Below are 24,609 nucleotides of genomic sequence, written 5' to 3'. Positions count from 1 at the left end.
ATTGCAAAGATCACCCAAAAGCTTTGCCTCAACCCCCGACAAACCCTCTTCGTATGTGGATGGAGGGTAGTTTTTTTTGAGTTGGTGCCTGCAAAAATGTTCTGTGAACCTGTTTGCGAGGAACCTGCAGGAGGGAGCACTTGACAACATGTTGCCTCCAAGGGGATCATGAAATGGGATGCATCTGAACCAGCTTGAAGCTGAACTGATGGTCCTGCCTCTCTCCAAAAACATAACACATTTAGTTTGGCAACAGTACTGGAAATCGGGGGGGGGGGGAGAGCACCCCATTTCCTCCCTAAACTACTAGCCCCTGGTTTCTCTGTGAAGGAGCCAAGTCACAGCTCAAGTAGGTTAGAGACAAGTTTTGATGATGTAGACAGGATCCACAACTAATATGGCGGGGGGGGGGGGACACAGATGCCCCCTTTTGCAACCAGGAATAAAAACATTTAGGGAGGCCTCAGACAGGAAATGTGGAGCCCCTCAGGATGATATCAGACTGGATTCCCCAGACTGGAATACAGCAAGCTTTTTAAAAATATAGATATAAAATAGAACAAAAGCATTGGGTGCAAAGGATAGTCCTGTGCATGAGGGGAGAAAGCGAAAGAGAGGGCACATACTGTTGTGGTCCAGTGTTAAAAGTCATGGGATCACATTCCAAGGCGGGTTTTCCCTTCTTCAAAATGTAGGGGAAGGGGTCTTTAAGAGCATCAGAAAATCTTCCTGGTGGTTTCTCCCGCACCCCCAAAAGTTGGGGAAAAATAATCCGTGGAAATGAATGGACTGCATTGCCTGAGGGGTGGGGGTGGGGCTGAATGGGGAGAGCTCTGGCCCTTCTCCCTGCTCTCTCCAGTGTTTTCTGACCCCCTCTCTTTTTTCCAGAAATGGGGGAAAGAATACCCTCCAAAACCTCCTTAAGATGGAACAGGCTGAATGGAGAGGAGGCTGCCGAACTTGAAGTGCTGGATCACAGGGAACTTCTCCAGGCACTGGGAAGACAAAAAGAACATTTGGCTGGGGCCTCTTTCAACACCCACGCACCCACCCCACAACTTGAGCTGGAGAGAGGCTTTGCTCCGGGCCCACCTCCCTCTGCTTTGACCTTACCTCTGCTTTGTACATGCGAATGAGGCCTTGGTTGACCTTTGCCCATGAAGGGACAGCGCTAATGTTCCACAGCTGGTTGGAGTGCTCAGCAAATGGGCCTGTCTTCATCTGGAAGACAAGACACAGACAAGCCATCACCACAAGGCACTGGCACACCCCTTTCCAGACCACCACTGGACAGGATGTCCCCAATGTCCTTAACCACACAGCTACTTGATCTGCACTCCCTATTTCCCACTGGATGCAACCATCCAGACCGATGAAATCTGCTCTGCAGAAATGCAAGGGCAGGGCAGCTCTGGTGCTTACACCATTCCCTCTAGCCTGGTTCCAGTATTGGAACCTGCTGTTCCTCCTCCTGACATGACCCTAGTCCAACTCCCTGCAATGAAGGGACCCAAACACTACAGTTCTATGATTCAATTATTCTATTCTCCTTATTGATCACCATCATTTATAGCCACCTAAATTTACTACGCAGAATGGAAACAAAACCTGACGCTGACCTGCGATGGGGCTTTTTTGGTGTTGGTTCTCCCATTGCAAAATGCCTTCCCTAACAATGTGCATCCTGTCTCCCTCTGCTTTCAAGAGAAATTTTAAAACATTCCTGTTTACCCAGGCATTTGATAGCTAAAAAAGACTGCTCCTGACAATCCCAATATCATTGGATAGATTTTTTTAAAAAATTCATAATTGCTTTTAGAATGTTTTAAGAGCATCAGAAGAGCTCTGCTGACCCATCTAGTCCAGCATCTGTTCTCACAGTTGCCAACCAGATGCCTCTTCTGGGAAACCCGCAAGCAGGATCTGAGCACAAGAGCACTCTCCCCTCTTGCACCTGCCAGCAACTGAGATTCAAAAGCATGACTGCCACAATCTCCTTATCCTTCTTTAGCAGTCCTTTGATGCTCTTGTCATCGAACCACCACCCTAGATTGTTTTCTGCTACTCATATATTTTAAAAAACATTGTTGCTGAACTTAAATGTTTTTAATGACGTTTTAGTTTTAATTGTAATTGCTTTAGGAATGTTTCTAACTCTAAAATGGATTGAAATGTTTTGATCTGCTTTAGGATGCTTTTGCCTTGTTTTTAAATTGTGTGTCCGTTTAATGTCCTGGGCAACAACGGCAACAACAACAACAACAACAACAACAACAACAACAACAACAACAACAACAACAACGGACTGTTGGTTTGACAGATGTTTTGCTTTGACTGTTAGTGGGTTGTTGTTTTAATGGAAGAGCGAGGTGTAAATCCATAAAGTATTATTAAATAAAATACAACAGTTTCTAGAGACCAAGATAACCCACAGACAAGGTTAGGGGAAAACAAGGATGGGGGGAACTCAGTTTGAGACTGGAGTGGGAGTGGGGGGGGGGGCGGAAGAGAGAAATAGATTCTGGACACACCCAGAGATTGCAACTTACTCTCAAGGGAAAGCAGGGGGAATGGAGACAAACTTGTTGTGGGAAGTTTCAGTGACATCACCAACCACAAGGCCAAAAAAGGAACTTGGGAAAATAAGGAACTTTTGACAATGCAGGGGTGTTTTGAAGAAGAAGAAGAAACCCTCACTTCCTCCCCCTTCCAAAATCCAAAACTGCCAAAACAGTCACGGCTATCCCCTAAAAGCAGGAGGGGGTGAGACCGCATTTCTGAACTTACTTCTCCAGTGCAGGAAGCCCAAATAGTTTTGTTACTACAGGTAGGTTTGTACAAGTGAAAAAGCATCCCACAGTGTCTGTGTGTTCATCTGTCTATGCATATAGATATATACTGGTACTAGCGGTTCCTCTGCTCACCAAGTCCTTGGCCATTCCCTCCACATTAACCCCTCAAATAATCGTAGAACTATAAAGGGCCCAAATGGGCATCTACGTCAACCCCCTGCAATGCAGGAATCACAGCTAAAGAAAAGCTTCTCCTTCTCATCTCATGCAACTACTAAGCTCACTTTTGTGGCCTGTTGAGTTGTTCCTTCCTGCAAATCCAGGATTGTGATGTGGCACTACAAACCTTCCAATGGGGGCTACATGTAAATGTATATAGGAAGATGTGGGTGGGTGGGTGTTCATGTGCACACAGGGATATTTGGGAGCGGAGGGCGAGAATGTATAGAATCTGGAGACCTCAGCACTGAAGCACTCTGGGTAAAAAGGAAAAAGAAAGGAAGCCACAAAAAGAATATCCTTTGTCCACCCCCAACAGCTGCAATGGATGTTAAGTCCCACTTCCTGTCAGCGTACATGAGCGCCAGAAAAAATAAGACAGGCCAAACTTTTCCCAGGAAGCTTCCCCCTTGCATAAAGAAGGACGGGCACCTGAGTTCCCAGAACAAAAATGTAGGCTGCAATTCCTCATGATAGCCGTCAAGAGCTCAGCCCTCAGTGGGTTAAAATACAGTCGCACCTTGGTTTTTGAACAGCTTAGTTCTCAAACGTTTTGTCTCCCAAACGCCACAAACCCCAAAGTGACTGTTCCAGTTTGTGAACTATTTTTGGAAGCCGAACGTCCAACAGGGCTTCCACGGCCTATGATTGGCTGCAGGAGATTCCTGCAGCCAATCAGAAGCCGCGCTTTGGTTTCCGAACGTTTTGGAAGTCAAACTGACTTCTGGAACGGATTCCATTGGACTTCCAAGGTACGACTGTACTAAGTTTCCTTCTTTGAAGAGACAGCACAGTGCAGCGCCGTCCACAGAAAGCAAGACCACTGGGGCTCATCTAGCTCAGGACTATTTTCACTGGCTGGCACAGGGTTTCAGACAAGGTGTCTCTCCTGGCCCTACCTGCAGGTGCCTGTGAGGATTAAATCTGGAACTTTCTGCATGCAAAGCAGGTCCTTTAATCACTGAGCTATGGCCATTCAGGGGCATTATGCATGTTAATGGAGCCATGGCATTTTCCGAAGAGAGGGATATGAAAAATCAAGGAAAGTAAAAGAGCATGCCTTTGCACTGGGGCAAACCATTACTGTTGCAAGCTCCTAATCTTCAAGAACTTGGGGAAATGCTGAAGTTGCACCTGCGGTTTCTCATACTTTCCACAGTGCAGTTAACAGGTCATGGGCTTTGGGGGTAGGAAGTCCCTGAACTTAGAAAAAAAGAAGCTCAGTTGGTTAGAATGTGGTGCTGATAACACCAAGGTTGCAGATTCAATCCCCGTAAGGGACAGCTGCATATTCCTGCATTGCAGGAGGTTGGAACAGATGATCCTCAGGGCCTATCCTATCCTATCCTATCCTATCCTATCCATACCAAGCCAGGACCATTGGTCTGTATAGCTCAGCATTGCCTAAGCTGGGTCTCCAGGCAGGTGACCTGCCCAGCCCATCTTGGAAATGCTGGCAATTGAACTGTGATGACCACCAACTTGGTTGGCTTTAAAAGAGGATTGGACAAATTCATGGAGGAGGAGAGGGCTATCAATGGCTACTAACCACAGTGGCTATGCTCTGCCTCCACAGATGGAGGCAGAAGTACTTCTAAATACCTAGCTGCTGGAAACTGCAGGAGAGGAGAGCTCCTCTTGTGCTAGGGTCCTGTTTGTGGGCTTCACGTTGGGGCTTTTCGGTAACAATCGCCACCCTGTCTGTGTAGTGCAAAGAAAGCTGGTCCCCTCCTGATCACCCATATCCTGGCCCTCGAGGCTTTAAAATTTCAGACAGATTGCTGGTGGCATTCAAAATGGGTATTGCCTCTTGAAAAAAATGAAGAAAAACAGGTTGACTTGCGAGGACCAGACTCTTGTGCGCCCAAAGAACTAGAACACAAACAACACCCCACCCAGGCGGGCACAGCTTTTCCAAACCAACATCTGCTCTCGCTGAAGCCCTTTTGCTATTGTTTGGAAGTAGGAAAAGGGGGGGGGATAGGGAGGAGGAAAAAACTAACACACATACACAAACACACACGCAGAGAACCCTGTGGCTCATTCTAGCCACAAAGGGAGAGAAGAAAAGTAGGCAAGCAGAGTGGGGGGGGGAGGAGGGGGAGGGAGTGAGAGAGCGGGAGCGCCACAGACCCGCAGTGACCCCAGGGGAACGGAGTGAGTCAGGGCAGCCATATTGAGCAGGAAATTACTCACAGACGCTGCGTTCCTGCCTCTCCGTTCCCGAGAGAATAAGCCTTTTGTAAAAGGTTCCTCTGTCGGTTAAAAAAAAAATGAGGAGGGAGGTATTGGCGGGGAGGGAGGGAGAGGGGGGGCAAGCTCAACACAGCACCTTCCTGTCATTTGCTTCCTTACCAGCTGAAAACAGAGCCCAGCCTCCCTTGCCCCCCCCCCAAAAAAACCTCCAAATTTGGGATGCAGAGTGAAATAGGGAAAGGGGCTGCCCTGCCCTTCTCTAGGGTTTTTTTAAAAAAAGAACGCCAACTCGGGCAGAACTTGCAAATAGTCAATCCAACATTTGCTTTTCATGCTCTCAGATCTGCTCTGTCGCCTTCACCCTCCCTCGTAACAGTAGAAGTCGCAAGAATCCAATGATGATGAATGCTACAAGGTTCAGGACGGATAAAAGAAAGGATTTATTCACACAGCACAGAGTTTAACTGCGGAACTAGCTCCCGCAGGAGGCAATAATGGTCGCCAACTTGGATGGCTTTAAAAGATGACTGGACAAATTCATGGAGGAGGAGAGGGCTATTTGATGGCTATTAACCATGACAGCTATGCTTTGCCCTCGTGGTTGGAGGCAGCAATGCTTCTGAATACCAGTTGCTGTGAATCACAGGAAGGGGAGAGTGCTCTTGGCCCTGGGTTCTGCTTTTGGGCTGCCACTAGTGGGCTTCTGGCTGGCCACTGTGAAAGCAGGATGCTGGACTAGGTGGGCCACTGGCCTGATCCAGCAGGCTCTTCTTATGTTCCCCAACCCCAGGGGAACAAGGGGAGTGATTTGAAAGGGATGTTGTTCTAGCATTTGAAGATACATACAGGCAAGGGCGAAGTTTCAAAAAATAAAAATAAAATATCCAACAACCAACCCAGCCTTCCCCAGGCTGGCAGCGCTCCCACCACCCCTACTGCCAGCCAGCATGGCCAATGGCCATGGATGATTGGAGTTAAGAGTCCAGCAATACCCAGATGGCACCACCAGGATGTCTAGGTCCAAACTCAGGCAAGTAGCTAACATCGGAACAGTGCCCTGTTTAGGGAAACAAGAGATTGGGGCAATAGTCATATTTTCCCCATATGATTGCTTTGGTATGACAGCTGTAACTTGAAGGGGCTCCACCAATCAACTGAGTATGCTTCTTGAGCAATGGAGTTTGGAAGCAGGAACTAGAGGGTTGTTTCCCCTCTATGGGTAGAACCTGTAAATAAAATTCCTTCCATGCTATTTTGTTTGTGTTGCAATGCTCATGCACATCCACTAGAGGCTGATAGACGGCTCTCAATGCTGGCAGACACCACAAATAGTACTCTGGTGCCATCTAGTGGCCTAGCACAGGGAAAGGCAAAAGGGCAATGCCCACCAAGGAGAAAGATAATTAAGCTATAGCCCTTTGTTAAAGAGATGTTTCTTTTGGGAGAGCACCCAAGCTCAAAACATTGTGAATGCTTTCCAAAGAAGCAAGGAGGAGAGGGAAGAGGGAGCACATTCCATTGCACCCCTAAGGGCAGGGTTTGCAAATATCAGGTGGGTCTTAAGCTCAAGGAAAGCCAGTATGATCCACAAAAAAGGGCAGGTTGGACTCAGGCCCAGCTGGAAAAGAGTCACCCTGCTGGGTGGCCCTGGGCAAGTCATGCAACATCATTTCTTCCCTTCCCTAATAACTTTGTTTTAAAAAATTAAACAGGAACGACCACCATCCATACACAAGACGCTATGGAATGAGGACCATGAAGCCCTCTGCAAACTGCCAGGGCAAGGCTTTACATAGAAAGCTGCTCTATACTGAGTTGGGCCACTGGTCCATCTAGCTCAGTACTCTCTATACTGGCTGGCAGAGGCTCTCCAGGGTTTCAGGCAGGACACATCCTAGCCCTACTCGGAGATGTCACTGGGAAATCAACCTGGGGCCTTCCACCTGCAATGCAGGTAGAAGCTTTACCACTGAGCCACGGCACCCCCCCCAATAAGATTCTAGTCCTCATGGTTCTGAATAAAGGGCTGAATTAAGGAAGAACACTGAATCAGCCCATTAGCCCATCCGGCTCAGTATTGCCTGCACCAACTGACAGCAGCTCTCCAGGGTTTCAGGCAGGGGACATTCCCAGCTCTACCTGGAGATGTCATTGGGGATTCAGCCTGGAACCTTTTGCTCACAAAGCAGGTACTCTACCATTGAATTATGGTCCTTCCCCCACTTTAAATTAGGCTTTTCTATCCACATTCTCTAAAAAGTCCCAAACACTGCCATCTTTCTTCAAAGGTGAGTCACTCCACACACAACCTTGTTCATTCTGGTTGCTGTTTTCTTAATCTTTTCCAACTCTACAACATCCGTTTTGAGGCTGATGGCCAGAACTCTACACATTATTCCAAATGCTGTTGCACTGTAATTTGTACCATAACATTAGCATTTCAGCAGTTTCAATTCCTTTCAGACGCCTTAAAGAACTAGGTATCCACCAGGTGCCGGGAAGCCTAGAGGAAATAAGAGCCTGGCTTCTGGATCAGGCCAAAGACCCATCTAGTCCAGCATTCTGTTCTTACAGTGGCCAAGATGCCAAAGAAGCTCGTGCTATTTGCAGGGGTACATTCCTCTCCTTTGCTTCTACCTTCCTCTCTCTCTCTCAGCTTCCTGAGTTCTCTGCCTTTGGGGTTCTCTATTTTGCTAATTTGCTTTGAGGTTGATACTGTTGGAACTTGGCCCATAAGAATGTCAGAAAGGAGATCTCACAAAGCGCAGATAGAAGGGTTGGGAAGAGGAGGGGAGAAGCCCAGATATGATCTGGCATAGAACCATAAAACTGCACAGTTGGAAGGAATCCCCAAGGGTGATTGAGTTCAACCCCCTTCAATGCAGGAATCTACAAAAGTATGCATCTTTGAAAAATCTCATAAAATGATTCAGTAGCAAAGATTGGGGTGGGGGGTGGGACTCAGTCTCACCTCTGTAATGAATAGGATGCACTCAAGAAACATGAAGTCTTTATGGTTTTCATTCACCATTTTTTCATCCACAAAATGTCGAGGTTCCAGGTTTGGGTGATCTGAGAAGGAAGCATTATGTTTCAGGGCAGTTTTCATTTAGATGCTGAAGACTTATCGGGACCACCCCATCCTCCCAGCTTAGTGTGGCAAACTGGGGGTTAGAGAATTGTTCTAGGTACAAGCCCATCATCACTTCTTATTCAACAGAAGCATTTTTGATCACTCATTAACAGGGAGCACGGGTAATATTTGAGGTTGGCAGTACTGTGAGCTTTGATCAGAATTACAAATAGCAAAGGAAAGGGCGAGGGGAGGAGCTGCTTCTCCCACCAGACAGTTTGAGGACCCCCATGCAAGTTAACAGAGAGATCACTTTGACCATTACTTCCCATGCAAGGCAATGGAGAAAATGCGGGAAAGGAGGGTGCAAATTGCCTTAGGGTGCCTGATTGAAAAATTATTATTTTCTTCTTTTTTTTAATGGAATAAGCCCTGGTTGGGGGGCAGATGGAGTTGGCATTGGGGAAGCTTTCCCTGGTTACCTATCAGTTGTGCACTGCCCCATATGAAGGGCAGGAACTGGAAGTCATCCAAGCCCCAGACTCCTTGGCTGCCAGCCGGTTCCATTCTGTAGGTCTTCTGCAGCTTCCGCATGACTTCCAAATACCTGGAGGAAGAGGGGGATTGTTAAATTCTATTAAATAAATGACTACTCCCCAGGGAAGCCTCTCTAAGGTGCTCTCATGAGGGCTTGCTTACAAAGCCTTTGAGCCTCTCACTGCCCTCTTGACCATAAGGTGGTGAGAGTGATTACTTATTCTTCTCTCCACCCCACCCCCATCCCTCTCATGCAAGATTGCAGCAGAGGCTTCGTCCTCTCCTCGGCTGAGCCATTATTAAAAACCCACTTTCAGATACTACAGGGTCAATTTTTACCCCCCCCCCACCAGCTTCACCTGTTGAACACTTTGAAGACAATGGCCAGCTGGTCATCCACCCGGAGTACTCCAATTTTGCAAAGGCAGCAGAGGAAGGCGGCAAATGCTGCTTCATGACCTGAGATGAAAGCACAGGAAGGGGAACAATTTTCAGGACAGGGGACGAAAACACTCTGCACTTGCTTGACGCTTTGGAGGGCTACATGTTAACATGACTACATTTATTTATTTATTTATTTCCCACCCTTCACCCTAAAGTCCCAGGTTGGATGACAGTATTAAAACACAATACTAAAAACAGTTTAAAACAATTTACAATCACAGAAATAAGGTGGGTCCTTAAAAAAATATATACCTCAAGTATCAAAAGACCAGGATAAAGTGGTGTGTCTTCAGCATTTGTTGTAAACTGTGCAATGAAGGTGCTAGGCACACCTCTGTAGGGAATGAGCGCTGCAGCTTAGGGGCCACCACAGAAAAGCCCCTCCCTGACAGCCCCCTCTGCCGACCTCAGCACCTGAGAGGGTCTGTAGTAAAGGAGGCAGCATTTCTGAACCATTTATGCAGAGACACCTATGAATGTGGGGCTACACCAAGTTTCACACACATTAAGGTGAAGGAGAGACAAGTCTATGCCTGAAGGAGCTTCCAATCTTAATCTGGAGAGCTGGGATACACAGGATGAGTGTAAGCAAATAAGCAACATTGTTTAAGATGGGGAAGTAAGTGTTTTTGTCCTTGGAGGCCAAGTCTTTATCTCACCCACCAGTCAATTATCTGGCACAATAATGATGTCTGATGATTTAACAGGTGGGTTGTCCCGCCTACCTGGTAAAGTTGGCACTTGATGATGGGGAGGTGGAGAGAAGCTCCCCAAGCAGGACTGAACCCTGTGCATGTCAGCTAATGCACAGGAAAGCTCAATCCTACTTTCTCCAGCCTACCTGCCACACATATGATGTCAGGTATGGGGCTAGTGGGGCATGGATCAAGGTAAACAGCCTGCTAGATCCAATGGGAAGGTATGGCAGGTCACATCTGGACCACAGGCTGGAGGTCCCCCACCCCTACATTCAAGAGAACAGAAGACCTTTCAATCGCCAAGGGCAGAAATGTAGGAAGCAGGAAAGCATATACTAAAGCATATTTTGTCATGAATTAAGTGCTTAGGCATTTTTCCTTTCTTTCTGCAAAATATTTTAAGGTGGCTCCCCCCCTTTCTTCTTTTTATTAATGTTATTCTCTTCTTAAGAGTCATCTGTAATTTCAATGTTAAGAATAGAGGGATGCCACAAACTTGATTCAAACAAAAGGTCAATTTTTTGCTTTTTCTCTTTTTTCTCTTGTATTTTTGTTTTTTCTTCTTCTTTTTTTATTTTTTTCATTGCTATTTGTGGTGCGGTTCTTCATTTTATTTTATTTTTTGCAACTTGTTTTTTTAAAAATAAAATGCTATTTATAAGGTTTTGTTTCATTCACACAAGCACTTAAAAGAAATTCTTTCTGCTGACGGCATTGAGGCTTATTCCCAATCTGGGAACTATGTGCATACTCTGTTTAACGGATCAGCTAAGTGTCTGCGGGATTTCTGAACTTGTCGGAATTTTTAGGAACTACATTATATATCCAAAAATAGAAAAAGTCAATAGAAAAATTATATAAAAATTCAATAGAATAAATATATATAAATTCAATCACTATTACTAATCAATTTTTTAAAAAAATATTCAGAATTATATAACAATCAAAAGAAAATAGTGAATGAAGATATAGGGTTTTTTTTTAAAAAAAATACCATATCTAAATGATATACAGAAACAACTATTAATAACCCCAAAATCTGAAATAAAAATCAAGCAAACAATTTTATAGTTGGCTAGTGGTAAAACACTTAGATGGATTTCCTATTGAGCAATATAAAATATATGTAGATCTTTCAGCACCAAAACTTTGTCACTTATATGACGAGATACAGTATTTGATAAAGGAATTCTGTCAACGACGTTTAATCAAGCAAATATTACTGTTATATCAAAACCAGACTAAGACCACACTCAACGTGCTCATTACCACCCAATTTCATTAATTTAACATTTATATAAAGATTTTAACAACAATGTTGGCAATTAGAGCACAACCAGTGATATCATTTATAAAAAGGAATGCATGGTTTATGCACCTACAGTTTTTTGGAGATAAGTATTAGGATGTATAAACACTATTGGGGGGGTGTACATTAAAATTGTCAGATGATAATATTATCCTAAACCACATACCAATGATAAGGGGTTTGACAACTGGTCAGAGTGGATGGACTCTCTGAGCCCTTACTTCTGCCAAAAGACTGATATTGATTCAATGGAAAGCTAATACTGTGCTATTAGGATCAAAGGCACCCTTTGATCAATGGATAGAAGATATGACAACTCTTGCAATATATGAATGGACTGCTTTTAAGATGCAGATTGTGCGTGGATAAAGATAATGATATTTGGAATGCATTTATAAAAATTATAATGACTTGTTAATAATCGTATACTCATTGGAATAATAACATTACTTATATACAGGTAGGTAGCTGTGTTGGTCTGCCATTGTCAAAACAAAATAAAATAAAAAAATTCCTAGTTGGTCTCTAAGGTGCTACTGGAAGGAATTTTTTATTTTATTTTGTTATTACTTATATACTTATGTATTGTATTGTATTACAGTTTCAAGCACCTTTTTGTTTTTGTTTCATTTTTTGTCCACTGAAAGTTTTCAATAAAATTCAGTAAAAAAAAGAGGAGGGAGGAAATCAACAACCTTTACAACTATCAACCCCAAAAGGAAAAGCAGCAGGCTTGCCATACAAAGTGAGAACCGCCATTGAACAATCCTCATTTTAACAGCAATACAATAGCACCCTCTTGTGACCAACAGCAGTTTTGCAACCGACTAGACAACAGACCTGCCTGGAGGTGGGAGTTTCAAAACATTTAACTGGCACACCAAATCTGCTTGCCCTGCCCGTGGGCATTTTGAAGATCAGCAGTCATTTTAATGTCCATTGCTTTTATTAAACATTAGCAGTCAAGCAAATGTCCCTCTGAGAAAGCCTCTTCCTGCAGAAGCAGGCACTATTTTGAATGCAAAACAAATTTTGCAACACCACGTCTAAGCAGAAACAGCACAAAGAGCCCCTTGTTGCTCCCTCTCCAATCTCTGAGTCTTGCTGGGAATAGAGGGAAATCTCTTTAGGAGCAGGATGCCATAAAAGATGGGTGCTGACCACCCCACAACAGCAATCAGTTCTGATGGCTCAATGGGTGCCTCTATAATCGGAGGCATTTTGCTGCTGACTACTGGTTGCCAAGGAACAGCCTGTCCAGCTTGCAGGTTTCCCAGAGGCATCAGCAAAGCAGATTTGAAGACATCTAGCAGGCCACCTGGGATGGTCCAAGCCCCTTTACTGAAGCAGGGAGGGTGGAGAAAAGCTTCCAGGTCAGTCTACTCATCCCCTGACAAATACCTGTCCCATAGTCAATACGAGTAGAGTTGCCCACGGACTCCTTCAGGTACACTGCCACTTCGGAGATGGCTTCTGACAGCTCACTTGGAACCACAGTGGCCACCAGGTTCTCAGCCCCCTAAAGGAACAAACAGCCAGAGTGTTAGGTTGGTCAGGTGGTATTCCCACACTCAGACTTTGAGAAGCGTCATATCACTGCCCTTCTCTCTCCCCACCCCCTTTTTCTTACAGCTTTCAGCTCCTCTTTTAATGTAATTGGGGAGATTTCACCACTAAGCAGGGTTTTTTTTAATCAAAAAGGTGGAGAAGTTTATGAGTTAAAAAATCTGCTAGTCTCTTTTCTTTTCCTTTTTTAAAGGTGCCAAAATATTTTATTTGTGTTTACTGAAAAGAGGCTGCTATCCCTTGATAATAATTCACCATGCATCTCAGAGCCAACTTAGAAGACATTTTAGTGTGGCAGCGCCCACATTTTGGAACTTCCTGCCTATTGACACCAGGTAGGCACCTTCACTGAATGGTTTTGGCACCTGCAAAAAACATTTGTTCTTAGACAAGCCTAACAAGTATAACACGTGTGAGTGTCTGCATTGGTTTTAAGCTTATTGCTGCTTTTATTTTATTTTTATTTTTATTGTTTATTTTTATTTTGCTTTTATTTTATTTTTATTGCTTTTATTTTTATTTTGCTTTTATTTTATTTTATTTTTTATTATTGCTTTTATTTTTTGAATGTTTTAAGAGTTGTTTTTACTGATAATTTTATTGTTTTATTCTTGTTGTAAACAGCTTTGGGGGCTTTAAAAAAAATAAGTGGTGTATAAATTATATGACACAAAAAATAAAAAACAGAGTCAACATGGTAGAGCTCTTGTTAGGCAGTACCAAATCAGACTGCCAGGTGGTGGTGAGGAAGAGGACAGGCATATCTAGGTGCTTTTGTACACACAGGAAAATAAGCAAGTCAAACTATGCCAAAGGTAGAACCTTTTCCCCTTCAATGCAAGAGCCAAATAAAAAGATTTCCTTTGGCCGTGAACAAAATCCAGTTCAAGCAAAGCCATAGCACCACTGTATTCTGCCTTGGTTAGACCACACCTGGAATATTGTGTCCAATTCTGGGCACCACAGTTTAAAAAGATTGTTGACAAGCAGGAACGTGTGCAGAGGAAACCAACCAAAAGCAAGTGGCTTTAAGGCAATACCTGAATCATAGGACACTCTACAATCATATGACACTCTACAATCCAACTCTACAATTCTATAATTCTATGAAAATGAAGCTAGAAGAGAATTGGGCAACTCCATTCACTATCACAGAAACAGACGCAGACACACACGTACTGCTTTACCTGGTCCAGTTTGGTGTACCACGTCCGGAAAGCCTTGTTCCCAAAGCGAGATGGCTGGTCCGCCGGTGGGGTCTCGTCAATCCACCTGTCAAGCGTGTCCAGGAGATCAACCAGCTTTTCAATTGGCTGGCAAGAGAAGGGAGAGGAGTCTACTTAGGCAGAAGGCAGACACAAACACATCACACATCCTGCTCACCAGAGGCCAAATGTTTCAAAACATCGGCACACACCCCAAGCTGATTATTGGCAGAACTTACTATTTCTTATTTATTTATTTCATCTATTGCATTCACAGTGGTACCTCGGTTTTCAAACATTTCAGAAGTCGAACATTTTGGTTTTCGAACACCGTAAACCCGGAGGTACAGTAAATGCTTCTGTTTTTGAACACATCTCGGAAGTTGAACATGCCACGTGGCTTCTGCTGAGTGCAAGATCCGGAGGCCTAGCTGTCAGATATTGAGTTTTCGGTTTTTGAACATTTCGGAAATCGAACGGTCTTCCGGAACGAATTACATTTGAAAACCGAGGGACCACTGTATATCCCACCTTTTTTCCATCAAGAAGTTCAAGGTGGCATACATGGTTCCCTCCTACCCCTGTGAGGTAGGTTAGGCTGAGAAAGGCAGTGACTGGCTCAAGGTCACAGCCAGTGAGCTTCAAGGCCAGGTGGGAGTATTTGAACCCTGGTCTCTCCCAGGTCCTGGTCTATAACTCCAACCACTACATAATTATTATTATAATTATTATTTATTAATAAAAAATACAACCAATAAGGCAACCCTTTCCCCCACACACCCCACAAAGATTAGCACAATGCTGAGCGTTCTTTTCAAAACAAAAACAAAAAATGAAACTCAGAAGAGGTGTACAGAATGGAGTTCCAAGAAGGGGGCTGGCTAGTGCTGTGAATAGGAACCAACTCTTTTCAGGAAGAGAAGATGCCCTGCAGATCCTCTTGTATATACTTTTTAAACATGTTCATTCGGGATGTGGGGGATTTTCCGTTCCTGAAACATGGGGGGGTAGGGGCCTGCAATGCTGCAGCTCCAAAGGGCAGCATATACTCAGGGAAGGAATTTCTCCTTTAAGAGTAGACAAAGGACAAAAACAGCAGGAGCAACTCCTCTGACTTTGCCGGAGGCCTCGTGCGTGAAAAATCCTCTAGTCTCCCAAGCCTGAATTCGATCCTTTGCTGTGTCAGAAGGGCGTGGGGAAGTGCCAAGTCCAGCAGCTTTTCTGGCCCTTGAAGCATTGCAGGAGCAGCAGGAGGAGAGAGTGACGGGGGAAATCGACAGCATCATGCTATCTCCAAGCAAAGAGCCATCTTTTCTTCTGCCTGAACAAGATGGACAAGTGGTCCAACTCAGGTTAAAACATTTTCCTGTGTTTGTTTAATCCAGCCTTTTATTCAGAACTATGAGGACTAGAATCTTTATTTTTAGGGAAGGAGGCATATCTAAGTCTTAAAGCTCATGCCTTGCATGCAAAAGGTCCCAGGTTCATTCCTCAATGGTATCTTCAGGTAGGACTAGGAGAAACTCCTGCCTGAAACCCTGGAGAGCCACTGCCAGCCAGTGTTGACAGTACTGATACAGACAACCATCGGTCTGACTCAGTACAAGGCTGATTCCAGCAGCATAGCTTTTTTCCATGCAGAAGGTTGCAGGTTCAATCCTTGACGCTATCTCAAGGTAGGGCTGGGAATGTCCCCCTGCCTGCAATCCCTGGAAAGTCAGTGCAGATAACACTGAACTATTTGGACCAATGGTTTGACTCAGTATAAGAAATAAGCTTTAACTGAGGCTGTTACTCAGAACCAAATTTATTCAGAGGACTAAAATTTTGCTTTATTTCTCAGGGGAAGGGGCCATTGCTCAGCAGTAGAACATCTGCTTTGCACACAAAAGGTCATCGGTTCAATCCCTGATGGCATCTCCAGGTTGGCCTGGGAATGTCCCCTCCCTGAAATCCTGGGGAGCCTCTTCCAGGCAGTATAGACAGTTCCGAGCTAGATGCACCAAACGCTTGGAGAAATTTTTGGCCTTGGGAAACAATATATAAATGAAGCAACCTCAAAATCAAACTCAAAACTAAAAAATAAAAAGGGTTGGATGAAATACAAATTCAGCAACGGCAGCCCCCAAAATAATAATTTTAGCCCATTCAAAAGCTTGGTGGAAAACAGAAAGAAGAGCTAGCCTGGACTGGAAAAGAGAAGAGCATGGAGCCCTCACACTTTGGCTTACCTCAGACACTTTGTATTCACAGGTCAGCTTCTTGCCCTTGATGCTTTCATTCAGCTTCAGAATGAAGCCTGTGTAATCTGCATAAGCCTATTTTAATAAATAAATAAATAATATCAGAGAGAGGGAAAGCAAGAATGGAGCATTAGCCAGACAACATTCCATGAAAAAGACAGCAATGTTGCTTATCCTGCCCTGGGGAGAGAGAGGTTGATGGAGAGTGGGCATGCCAGGGAGAAGGCACATTTCTTAAGACTGATTGCCCACTTTTCCACCAGTGGAGTCAAGATGGCCAGCAGAATCGCCACTGAGTACAAGCATTTGGCATGAAACAACTGCAAATTTCAAGAATCGTCACATTGAATTAGCTGTAATGGCTAACTGTTGGAAACAGGGTGCCTGTGAATGCCAGTTGATGGGAATCACAAGTGAGGAGAGTTGCTGTTGTGTTGAGGTCCTGCTTTCAGACTTCCCATAATGGGCATCTGGTCGGCCACTATGGGAACAGACTGGATGGGCCACTGACCTGATCCAAAAGAGCCCTGCTTAGGTTCTTACATTAAACCTCCACTGTCAGAGGCAGTGTCCCTCTGAATCAGCCTTTCTCAACTTCGGGCCCCAGATATTGTTGGACTAAATTCCCATCACCCCTAATGAGAAGGGCCAGCAGTGAGAGAAGATGGCCACTGTCATGGGTGCCTTTTGGCCTGATCCAATAACCAGGCTTGTCTTCAGTACTTATAACAGGAGTTTTTAAAAAAAATCTCTGGAGGATAAGGCTATCAATGGTCATTATATTCTTCCTCCACTGCCAAGATGCCTCTGAATACCAAGGAGAGTGTTGCTGATGCACTTGGGTCCTGTTTGTGGGCTTCCCAGAAGCATCTGATAGGCCACTGTGAGAACTGCGGTTTTTAAATTATATTTTTATTATATTTTGTGCATCACCTTGGGACATACGTAGGAGGCGATTAATAAGCAATAACAACATTTAATGGATGCAAGGCTAAATGGATCTTTGGCTTGATCCATCAGGACTCTTCTTATGTTCTTATGGAATACAAAATTGATAGGAATGTGACAGAGATTGATTGGGTCAGGCTGCTGTCAGTTAAAAGTGTTTCACTGCCACAATACTGAAGGATGTTAGAAAATGAGATTTTGCCACTCTTCTTCAACCTCCCAGCAACTCTGTGCTGACAGACAGCAGTCTTCTGCAGCAGCAAAGGATGGAAAGTAGAAAGCTGGATTTTTTTAGCTCCCTAACACGGACTAAGTTGGACCATTCTCCCAGACAGGTTAGCTTTCTATGTAGAGAGAAAGCATGGAGCGTGATTTAACCTGGAGGGGTTGAATTTGTGGCCCTCTGAATTTTGTTGGATTCCAAATCCTATCACCCCCAGCAAGGATGGCCAACTGTCCAAGAACACTGGGAGTTGCAGTTCAGAAACATGTGGAGGACCAGGGGTTCCCCTCCCCTGATTTGACATGGGAGACCCCTCCCAACTTCAGTCTCAGATGGTACAGCCGAGATACCAAAGTGACCCCTCAGCAGGAACTACTATTTCCTGCTCAACCCACATGGCAATGGTACCTACCCAGAAATATACCAAACATTCTGTACCTGTGAGCGTTTCCACTTCCCCATGTCGGGAACCATGTTGATTTCCTTCTTGGGGATCATAAAATTTCGGTGAGGAGGAGGCAGTGCTGCCTCCTCAGGGGATTCTGGAAGGAGAAAGAATTCAAACCATTTGGACTGTGAAGATGTTGCTATATTCTCAACACTGTGGGCTCCTTTATAAGGAAAATATTTTCAGGCCATTATTAAAATCCACTTATCTTTCCTATTGACTCCCTATGCTCTGGTCAGACCTCACCTGGAATACTGTGTCCAGTTCTGGGCACCACAGTTCAAGAAGGATACTGACAAGCTGGAACGTGTCCAGAAGAGGGCAACCAAAATAGTCAAAGGCCTGGAAACAATGCCTTATGAGGAACGGCTTAGGGAGCTGGGTATGTTTAGCCTGGAGAAGAGAAGGTTAAGGGGTGATATGATAGCCATGTTCAAATATATAAAAGGATGTCATATAGAGGAGGGTGAAAGGTTGTTTTCTGCTGCTCCAGAGAAGCGGACACAGAGCAATGGATTCAAACTATAAGAAAGAAGATTCCACCTAAACATTAGGAAGAACTTCCTGACAGTGAGAGCTGTTCGGCAGTGGAATTTGCTACCAAGGAGTGTGGTGGAGTCTCCTTCTTTGGAGGTCTTTAAGCAGAGGCTTGACAGCCATCTGTCAGGAATGCTTTGATGGTGTTTCCTGCTTGGCAGGGGGTTGGACTGGATGGCCCTTGTGGTCTCTTCCAACTCTATGATCCTATGATTCTATGAAAATCCACTTACCGGTATCTTTCCTATTGACTCCCTATGTGGAGCATGATTAAAATCCAATATTCAGGACAGAAAAAGGGGAGTACTTCACTCAGTACAGAGTTCAGCTGTGAAACTCACCCCCACAGTAGAGGCAAAGATAGCTACCAACTTGGATGACCTTATAGCATCACAGAAACAGAAAATTGGAAGGGATCCCCCAAAGGTCATCTAATCCAATCACCTGCAATTCAGGAATCACAGCTAAAGAATCCCTGACATGTGGCGAGCCAACCTGTTTTAAAATCTCCAGTAAAGGAGAGTCCATCAGCTTCCAAGGAAGTCTGTTCCACTGTTCCGATAGTCTTTTTCAAATATCTGAAGGGCTGTCATTTGGAAGACAGAGCAAGCTTGTTTTCTGCTACTCCAGAGAACAGGATCAAAACCAGTGGATTCATATTGCAAGAAAGGAGTCTCCTTAATTGGAGGTTGAAAAGCCATCTGTCAGGGATTCTTTAGCTGTGATTCCTGCTTTGCAGAGGCCCATGGGGTCCCTTTCAACTCCACAGTTCCATGATTCTATAAATTAGCACATGCAAGTAAAATTTAATGCAACTGCTCTCAGGAGAAGGGCTTAAATGCAAACAGGACGCCCTTGCTTTTCAGATAGCTGTCTCCACAAACCAGTTTGGCCTTAAAAATGGAGCAAACTTGCAGCCCAGAGAGAAACCCCTGGCATGGATGGCTTTCAAAGGAGGTTTAAAGCTTGCAAAGCACTCTAAAGTCCCTGGAGGCCTTTGGATGAGTGCCATGAAGTAGGGGGGGGGAGAGAGAGAGAATGCAGATTATCAAGCTGCAAAGTCAGCAGGAACTCAGCCTGCTCCCCACCACCAGCAGACTAGGTAGATGGTTTGGTTCACAGCGCCTTGTCAAAAGTCCCCTGATCCCCTCCTGCTCCTGCATAGAGGGAGGCTCCCTTTCTAAAGTTGAGGGCTCTCAATGGTGAATGGCTCCGCTCTACATTCCCATTCCAGCAAAACAAGGTGAATGTAGTCACATTGCCGCAAGGGAGCCAAGAATCGTGGAAAGGAAGAAGTGGAACAGAAAAGCAGCGGGTGGGGTGGGGGGAGGCAAGATGTGCAGGGAACAGAGAGGGGATTTCAGTCCCCAACCACAAAGGCAATGTCTTAAGTTTTCTCCCAGTAAGGTTGCGGAGTGTCAAAGCATCAAAGCCATTCAGTCTGTATCTTTCATTGCCAAAAATAATTGCACCCTGTGCAAGGATCTTATCCCACATTCTCTGCATTTTAGCCACATGACAGCCCTCTGAGGTCGGTTAGACTGAGGGAGAGATATACTGGCCCAAGGTCACCTGATGACCTTCATGTCTGGGGGGTGGGGCCTGGTCCCCAATACTCTAAACCAGGGGTGGCCAACTCCAAAGAGACTGTGATCTACCCCTTTGGGGGTTTAGGTCAAAGTTGTTGAGCTTTTTTAGGGAGGAGGAAAGCCCCATTTTGGGGGTGCAGGGCAAAAAAGAATCTTCATAACAACCCTGCAAGGAAGATTTAGTTTAGGGGAAAAAACAAGGGAACCCTTTTCAACTTGAGGGCTACATTCCCTTCTGGACAACCTCCCAGGGTCTGACTGCCAGTGGTGGGTGGAGCCACAGGCCAAAGTGGGTAGGGCAACAAATGGGTAGGGCAACAAATGTAAATTCTACTGTCATTTAAGAGGTTAGTTTCTGCACATGTATCTCTCTCTTCCATCCATTCGGGCAAGCAAGGGCCATTATCAGAGTTCAAGGGACCCATCCCAGCCAGGCAGAAGCACTCAATGAAATTATACATGCCATGAAGAAAGTGGATAGAGAATTTTTTTTCTCATTTTCTTACAGCACTAGACTGCATGGACACCCCATGAAGCTGAATGCTGGGAGATTCAGGAAACATAAAAAAGCACTTTTTCATGCAGCACATGGTTAATCGATGGAACTCTCTCCCACAGGACCCAATGATGACCACCAACTTGGATGGCTTTAAAAGAAGATTGAACACATTCACGGTGGAGAAGGCCATCAATGGCTAGTTCTGCCTCCACATTTGGCAAGACACGCCTGGAGACAGTAGTGCTTCAGAGTTCTATTTGCTAGAAACCACAGGAAGGGTTTCTAACTATGTGCTGTGTGAAGGACTTTTTAAATTCTGTCGTAAATCTTCCAACATTTAGCTGCACTATATGCCCATGAGTTCTAGTGTTCAGAGAAGGGGAGAAAACTTTTCTCTCTTCACTTTTTCCATGCTGTGCATCATTTTATAAACTTCTGTCAAGTTGCCTCTTCCTCACCTTTTCCCTAAAAGTCCCAAATACTGCAACCTTTAATCACCCCCTGGAAAATTTCACTGGCCCTTTTCTGAACCTTTTCCAGCTCCACAATTTCATTTCTTTAGGTGAAGTGAGCAGAACTGTGCACAGCATCCCAAATGTGGCGGTGCATTACATTTACATAATGGTATCATGATCTTGGCAGTTTTATTTTCAGCACCTTTTCTAACAATCCTGAGCATGGAATTTACCCTTCACCCCACCCCACCCCCCAGCTATTCACAGGTGCCCCACACCTGGGTCCACATCACCACTGAGCTCCTCACTACATCTTTGAGATCTCTTTCCTGGACAAACCTCATTACGCAGCATGTGTGACATTAGAGTTTATTTACAGCATTTTCCCCCGCCATGCGGCACTTCCTATACTGAAGCTGCACTTGCCATTTTAAAGCCCATTCTCTCGCTTTGGGGACATACCCTGGAAACAGTGGGGGTGGGGGGGAGCTCATGGCTTGGTTCCAGTTATGGGGTGCCAACACCCACTATCATGGAAAGAATGTAGCAGAAGCAGCTCAGGCTCACCCTGAGTAGCCCCAATATATTTTGCCACCTGAGTCAGACCCCAAAATGGCACCAGGGAAGGGGCAAGAGAAGAAACAAGGGGGTGGGGGGTGGGAGAAAGATCGACATGGGGATCTGCTGCTCTGGTGGATCCTGTCGCCTCACTTTGCCTCATGGGTGAGCCGGTCCTGAGTAGCCCCACAGCAACCCTCCTCACGAGCAAGTCCCCGTGACACGGAAAGGGGTTACAACAACCCTGCAAAGTAGGCCACTCTCCAAGGTGGGGCTGGGGCTGGATGGCTCTCTTCCTTACCTGGCTGCAATTCGCTTTCTGCCATCTTCCTTGAGCCGCTGCCGACGCCTTTCACCTCTCACCACCTGACACTGGAAAATAACCGCCGCTTCGCCATCTCGGATACGGGCACCGGGGCCGTCGCTGTGAGGAGGGTTGGGCAGGGGCGGGGGCGGGGGCGGGCGGAGTGAACCTGACGCTGCCATCTTGGTAGAGGGCACCGCGTCCTGCGTTTTAGGGTGCCGCCTCCGCCGCCGCGTGGCCATGTTGGTCAAGGGCGTGGAAACGGGCTTCTCTTCCTAGAAGGCGCTCGCACGGCCATGTCGGTTAAGGGCGCCTCCGTAGACGCGGACTTTAACAGTAGACTAACATACAGGGTCGGATTACGAGTTCTCCAAGCATCAGAGAGACGGGGGATTTGTATACCGTTTGATTGTTAAAAAAATAACGCAACCTCAAAGCGGTTCATTAATAGAATAAAAATATAAAATTTTCAGTAAAAACAACAATAGTTAGGAGTAACCATTTAGAATGGCTTTCTATATTCAAATTTATAACAGTTTCCATTTTTTTTAGAAAAATACAGACATTACATAGGCCAGATAACATGTGTCCCTCTACATTTATATCTCTACATCGAACACATCTCTGACCAACTTCCGCGCCCTTGTGCATCCATCTTGAGGAAGGGCGGTTTAGTTTCTTCCCGCCCCTGGAATCTAGATACAGTACTGTAAATTGAACTGATATAGAACATACTTCCGGATTGACAATAAGATGAGATTTCGCCCCCTCCCCAACTCTAACTTCCAAGGCAACACATAGAAGGTCTTGTATCATAGAGATAATACTAACAGAACGACGCCACTGAGCCCATAAAGGATCGTGATCTAGACTGGCTTTCCATTTTGGCCGGAAGTTCAGATAGTGTGTCATTCTAAATTCTATCTCTTACTGAGATCTCCTACAGAGGGAGCCTTAAGGTAAGCATAGACTTATGAAAATTAGATATAGCAGCTCATTCTCTGTAGAGATAACTTCTGGGTTCGCTTTGAATGCCGCTTCTGAGTTCTCAAATGGATTTTCAAGGGGGGAAATGTGGCGTATCTATTTATTCATACCATCTTTTCTCTGAGGAACTTGTAGCTATGCAGCTTAGTTGTCTCTGCTTTCATTTTATTATTACAACCCCCCTGTAAGGTAGACTAAACTGAAAGCCAATGGCTGGACCAAGATCACCTCATGAGCTTCACAGTTAGCTGAGATTTCAAACCTGGGTCACCTCAGTCCTCTAACCACTACACCACATAAGAGCCATGCTGCACCATACCCAAAGAACCCCATCTAGTCCAACATCCTGTACTCCCAGGGGCCAATCAAATACATCTTTTGAAGCTGTGAGCTGGATTTGAGTGCTATAGCAAGTTTTGCCACTTGTGATTCCTGGAAAAAGATGATAAAGGTAGCAAACAAAATTTAAGAACTTATGGCAGGCAACGGGACTGATCCAGCAGCTAACTGGTACTGCTGGATTCAAGGACAACAGTATAATAGGTGAAAGCCAGAAATTGTTGGAACTCCAAGTCCCCCCAGACTCTGTTCGCATGGCCAGCAGGGGATGATGGGAATTGTAACTCAACTACATCTGTTTCAGTGTATCTGAAGAAGTGTGCATGCACAGGAAAGTTGGTCTCTAAGGTGCTACTGGAAGGAATTTTTTATTTTGTTTTTACATCTGGAGGATACCTCATTGGTCACCTCACATAATTTCGCATCCTTTACTCCTCCAACTCCTGCAGCTACGAAACACAAAACCAGTGCCCTGCTGCTTATCTCTCTGGACCCCCTCCCCCCCCCGGAAAACTACCTTGCCTGCTAAAACACCCAAGCAAAACACCTGCTCGTTACTCATGATTTACATCTGTGGGTAGCCACGGTGAAAACAGGATGCTGGACTAGATCCAGCAGGCTGTTCAATCAGGTTGCATTCAACTAAGTTTTACACCGAGTAAACCCTCTGAAATTAATGCACCTGAGTAAGCTACCTTCATTCATTTCAACCTGAGTAGGACTAGCACTGGGGGCAGCTCCTTGTTTTTAGAGTTTGTTGAAATTGTATTAATAGTTTGTATAATTTTTAGCTTGTTGCACACTGCTTTGATGGCCTCAGACTGTGAAGTGGTTTGTAAAATGATTGTGGTGATGACAATGATGTGGAATTCAGTGGCACTTTTTAGTAAATACCTGTAGGATTTATTTATTTATTTATTTATTTAAGAAATGTATATAGTATTTGTCTTCTTTTTTCCTCTCTTTTTAAGAAATGTATATTTCTCAAAATGCCCCGTGTGGTTTTCAACATAGTAATATAATAATAAATGAAGAACCACATTTATAAGGTTTGTAGGGTTCTTCCTATTTTGTACTGCTTGTTTGCTTTGGGGGAGTCATTGCAATAAAAACCTATTTGACAACAACAACAACAACAACAACAACAACAACAACAACAACAATATAGCATGCATAACATCAAATATCTGTAGAATGCACCCCCTAAATTGGGTCAACTCTTGAGTAGAACTTAGCTGCAGACATTATTTTTCATTTATGATTAAATTAAAACTATCATAATATCTATGCAATTTACAGGGGGCACTATTTAGTGTTGCATCTGATGTTAAATCCTACTCAAGTGTATACCCACTGATAATAATGGAAATAACTGACTGCAGCTCAGCTGGATACACCCAAACGTGTGTGCATCTCAGATGTTAAGTCTTTTTGTTGTTG

General features: G+C 44.7%; 1 protein-coding gene across 1 annotated transcript; it reads right to left on the bottom strand.

Annotated features, from left to right (window-relative positions):
- Positions 1–21,974, bottom strand: PTPA (protein phosphatase 2 phosphatase activator). The gene is made up of 10 exons (XM_033137384.1): positions 21,841–21,974; positions 17,892–17,995; positions 16,271–16,357; positions 14,022–14,147; positions 12,670–12,787; positions 9,177–9,276; positions 8,763–8,887; positions 8,179–8,279; positions 1,114–1,221; positions 1–995 (listed from the first exon to the last, which is right to left on the bottom strand). The coding sequence occupies exons 1-10, from the start codon at positions 21,863–21,865 to the stop codon at positions 921–923; spliced, it is 969 nt and encodes a 322-aa protein (XP_032993275.1). The 5' UTR covers positions 21,866–21,974; the 3' UTR covers positions 1–920.
- Positions 21,975–24,609: the final 2,635 nt, after the last annotated feature.

The sequence above is a fragment of the Lacerta agilis genome, chromosome Z (assembly GCF_009819535.1).
Source record: "Lacerta agilis isolate rLacAgi1 chromosome Z, rLacAgi1.pri, whole genome shotgun sequence".
Classification (NCBI taxonomy): Eukaryota; Metazoa; Chordata; class Lepidosauria; order Squamata; family Lacertidae; genus Lacerta; species Lacerta agilis.
Note: the sequence above shows the minus strand (reverse complement) of the source record. Positions and strands in the feature narration are given on the sequence as shown.

What these genes read in the sequence shown, in the direction of transcription:
- PTPA (XM_033137384.1), bottom strand. Translation starts at nt 21,865, where the DNA reads ATGGCAGAAAGCGAATTGCAGCCAG. An exon ending in AGAAAGCGAATTGCAGCCAG is followed by an intron (nt 17,996 to 21,840) that starts GTAAGGAAGAGA and finishes TTCTCCTTCCAG; the next exon opens with AATCCCCTGAGGAGGCAGCA. An exon ending in TCGTATTGACTATGGGACAG is followed by an intron (nt 9,277 to 12,669) that starts GTATTTGTCAGG and finishes CTTTCATCTCAG; the next exon opens with GTCATGAAGCAGCATTTGCC.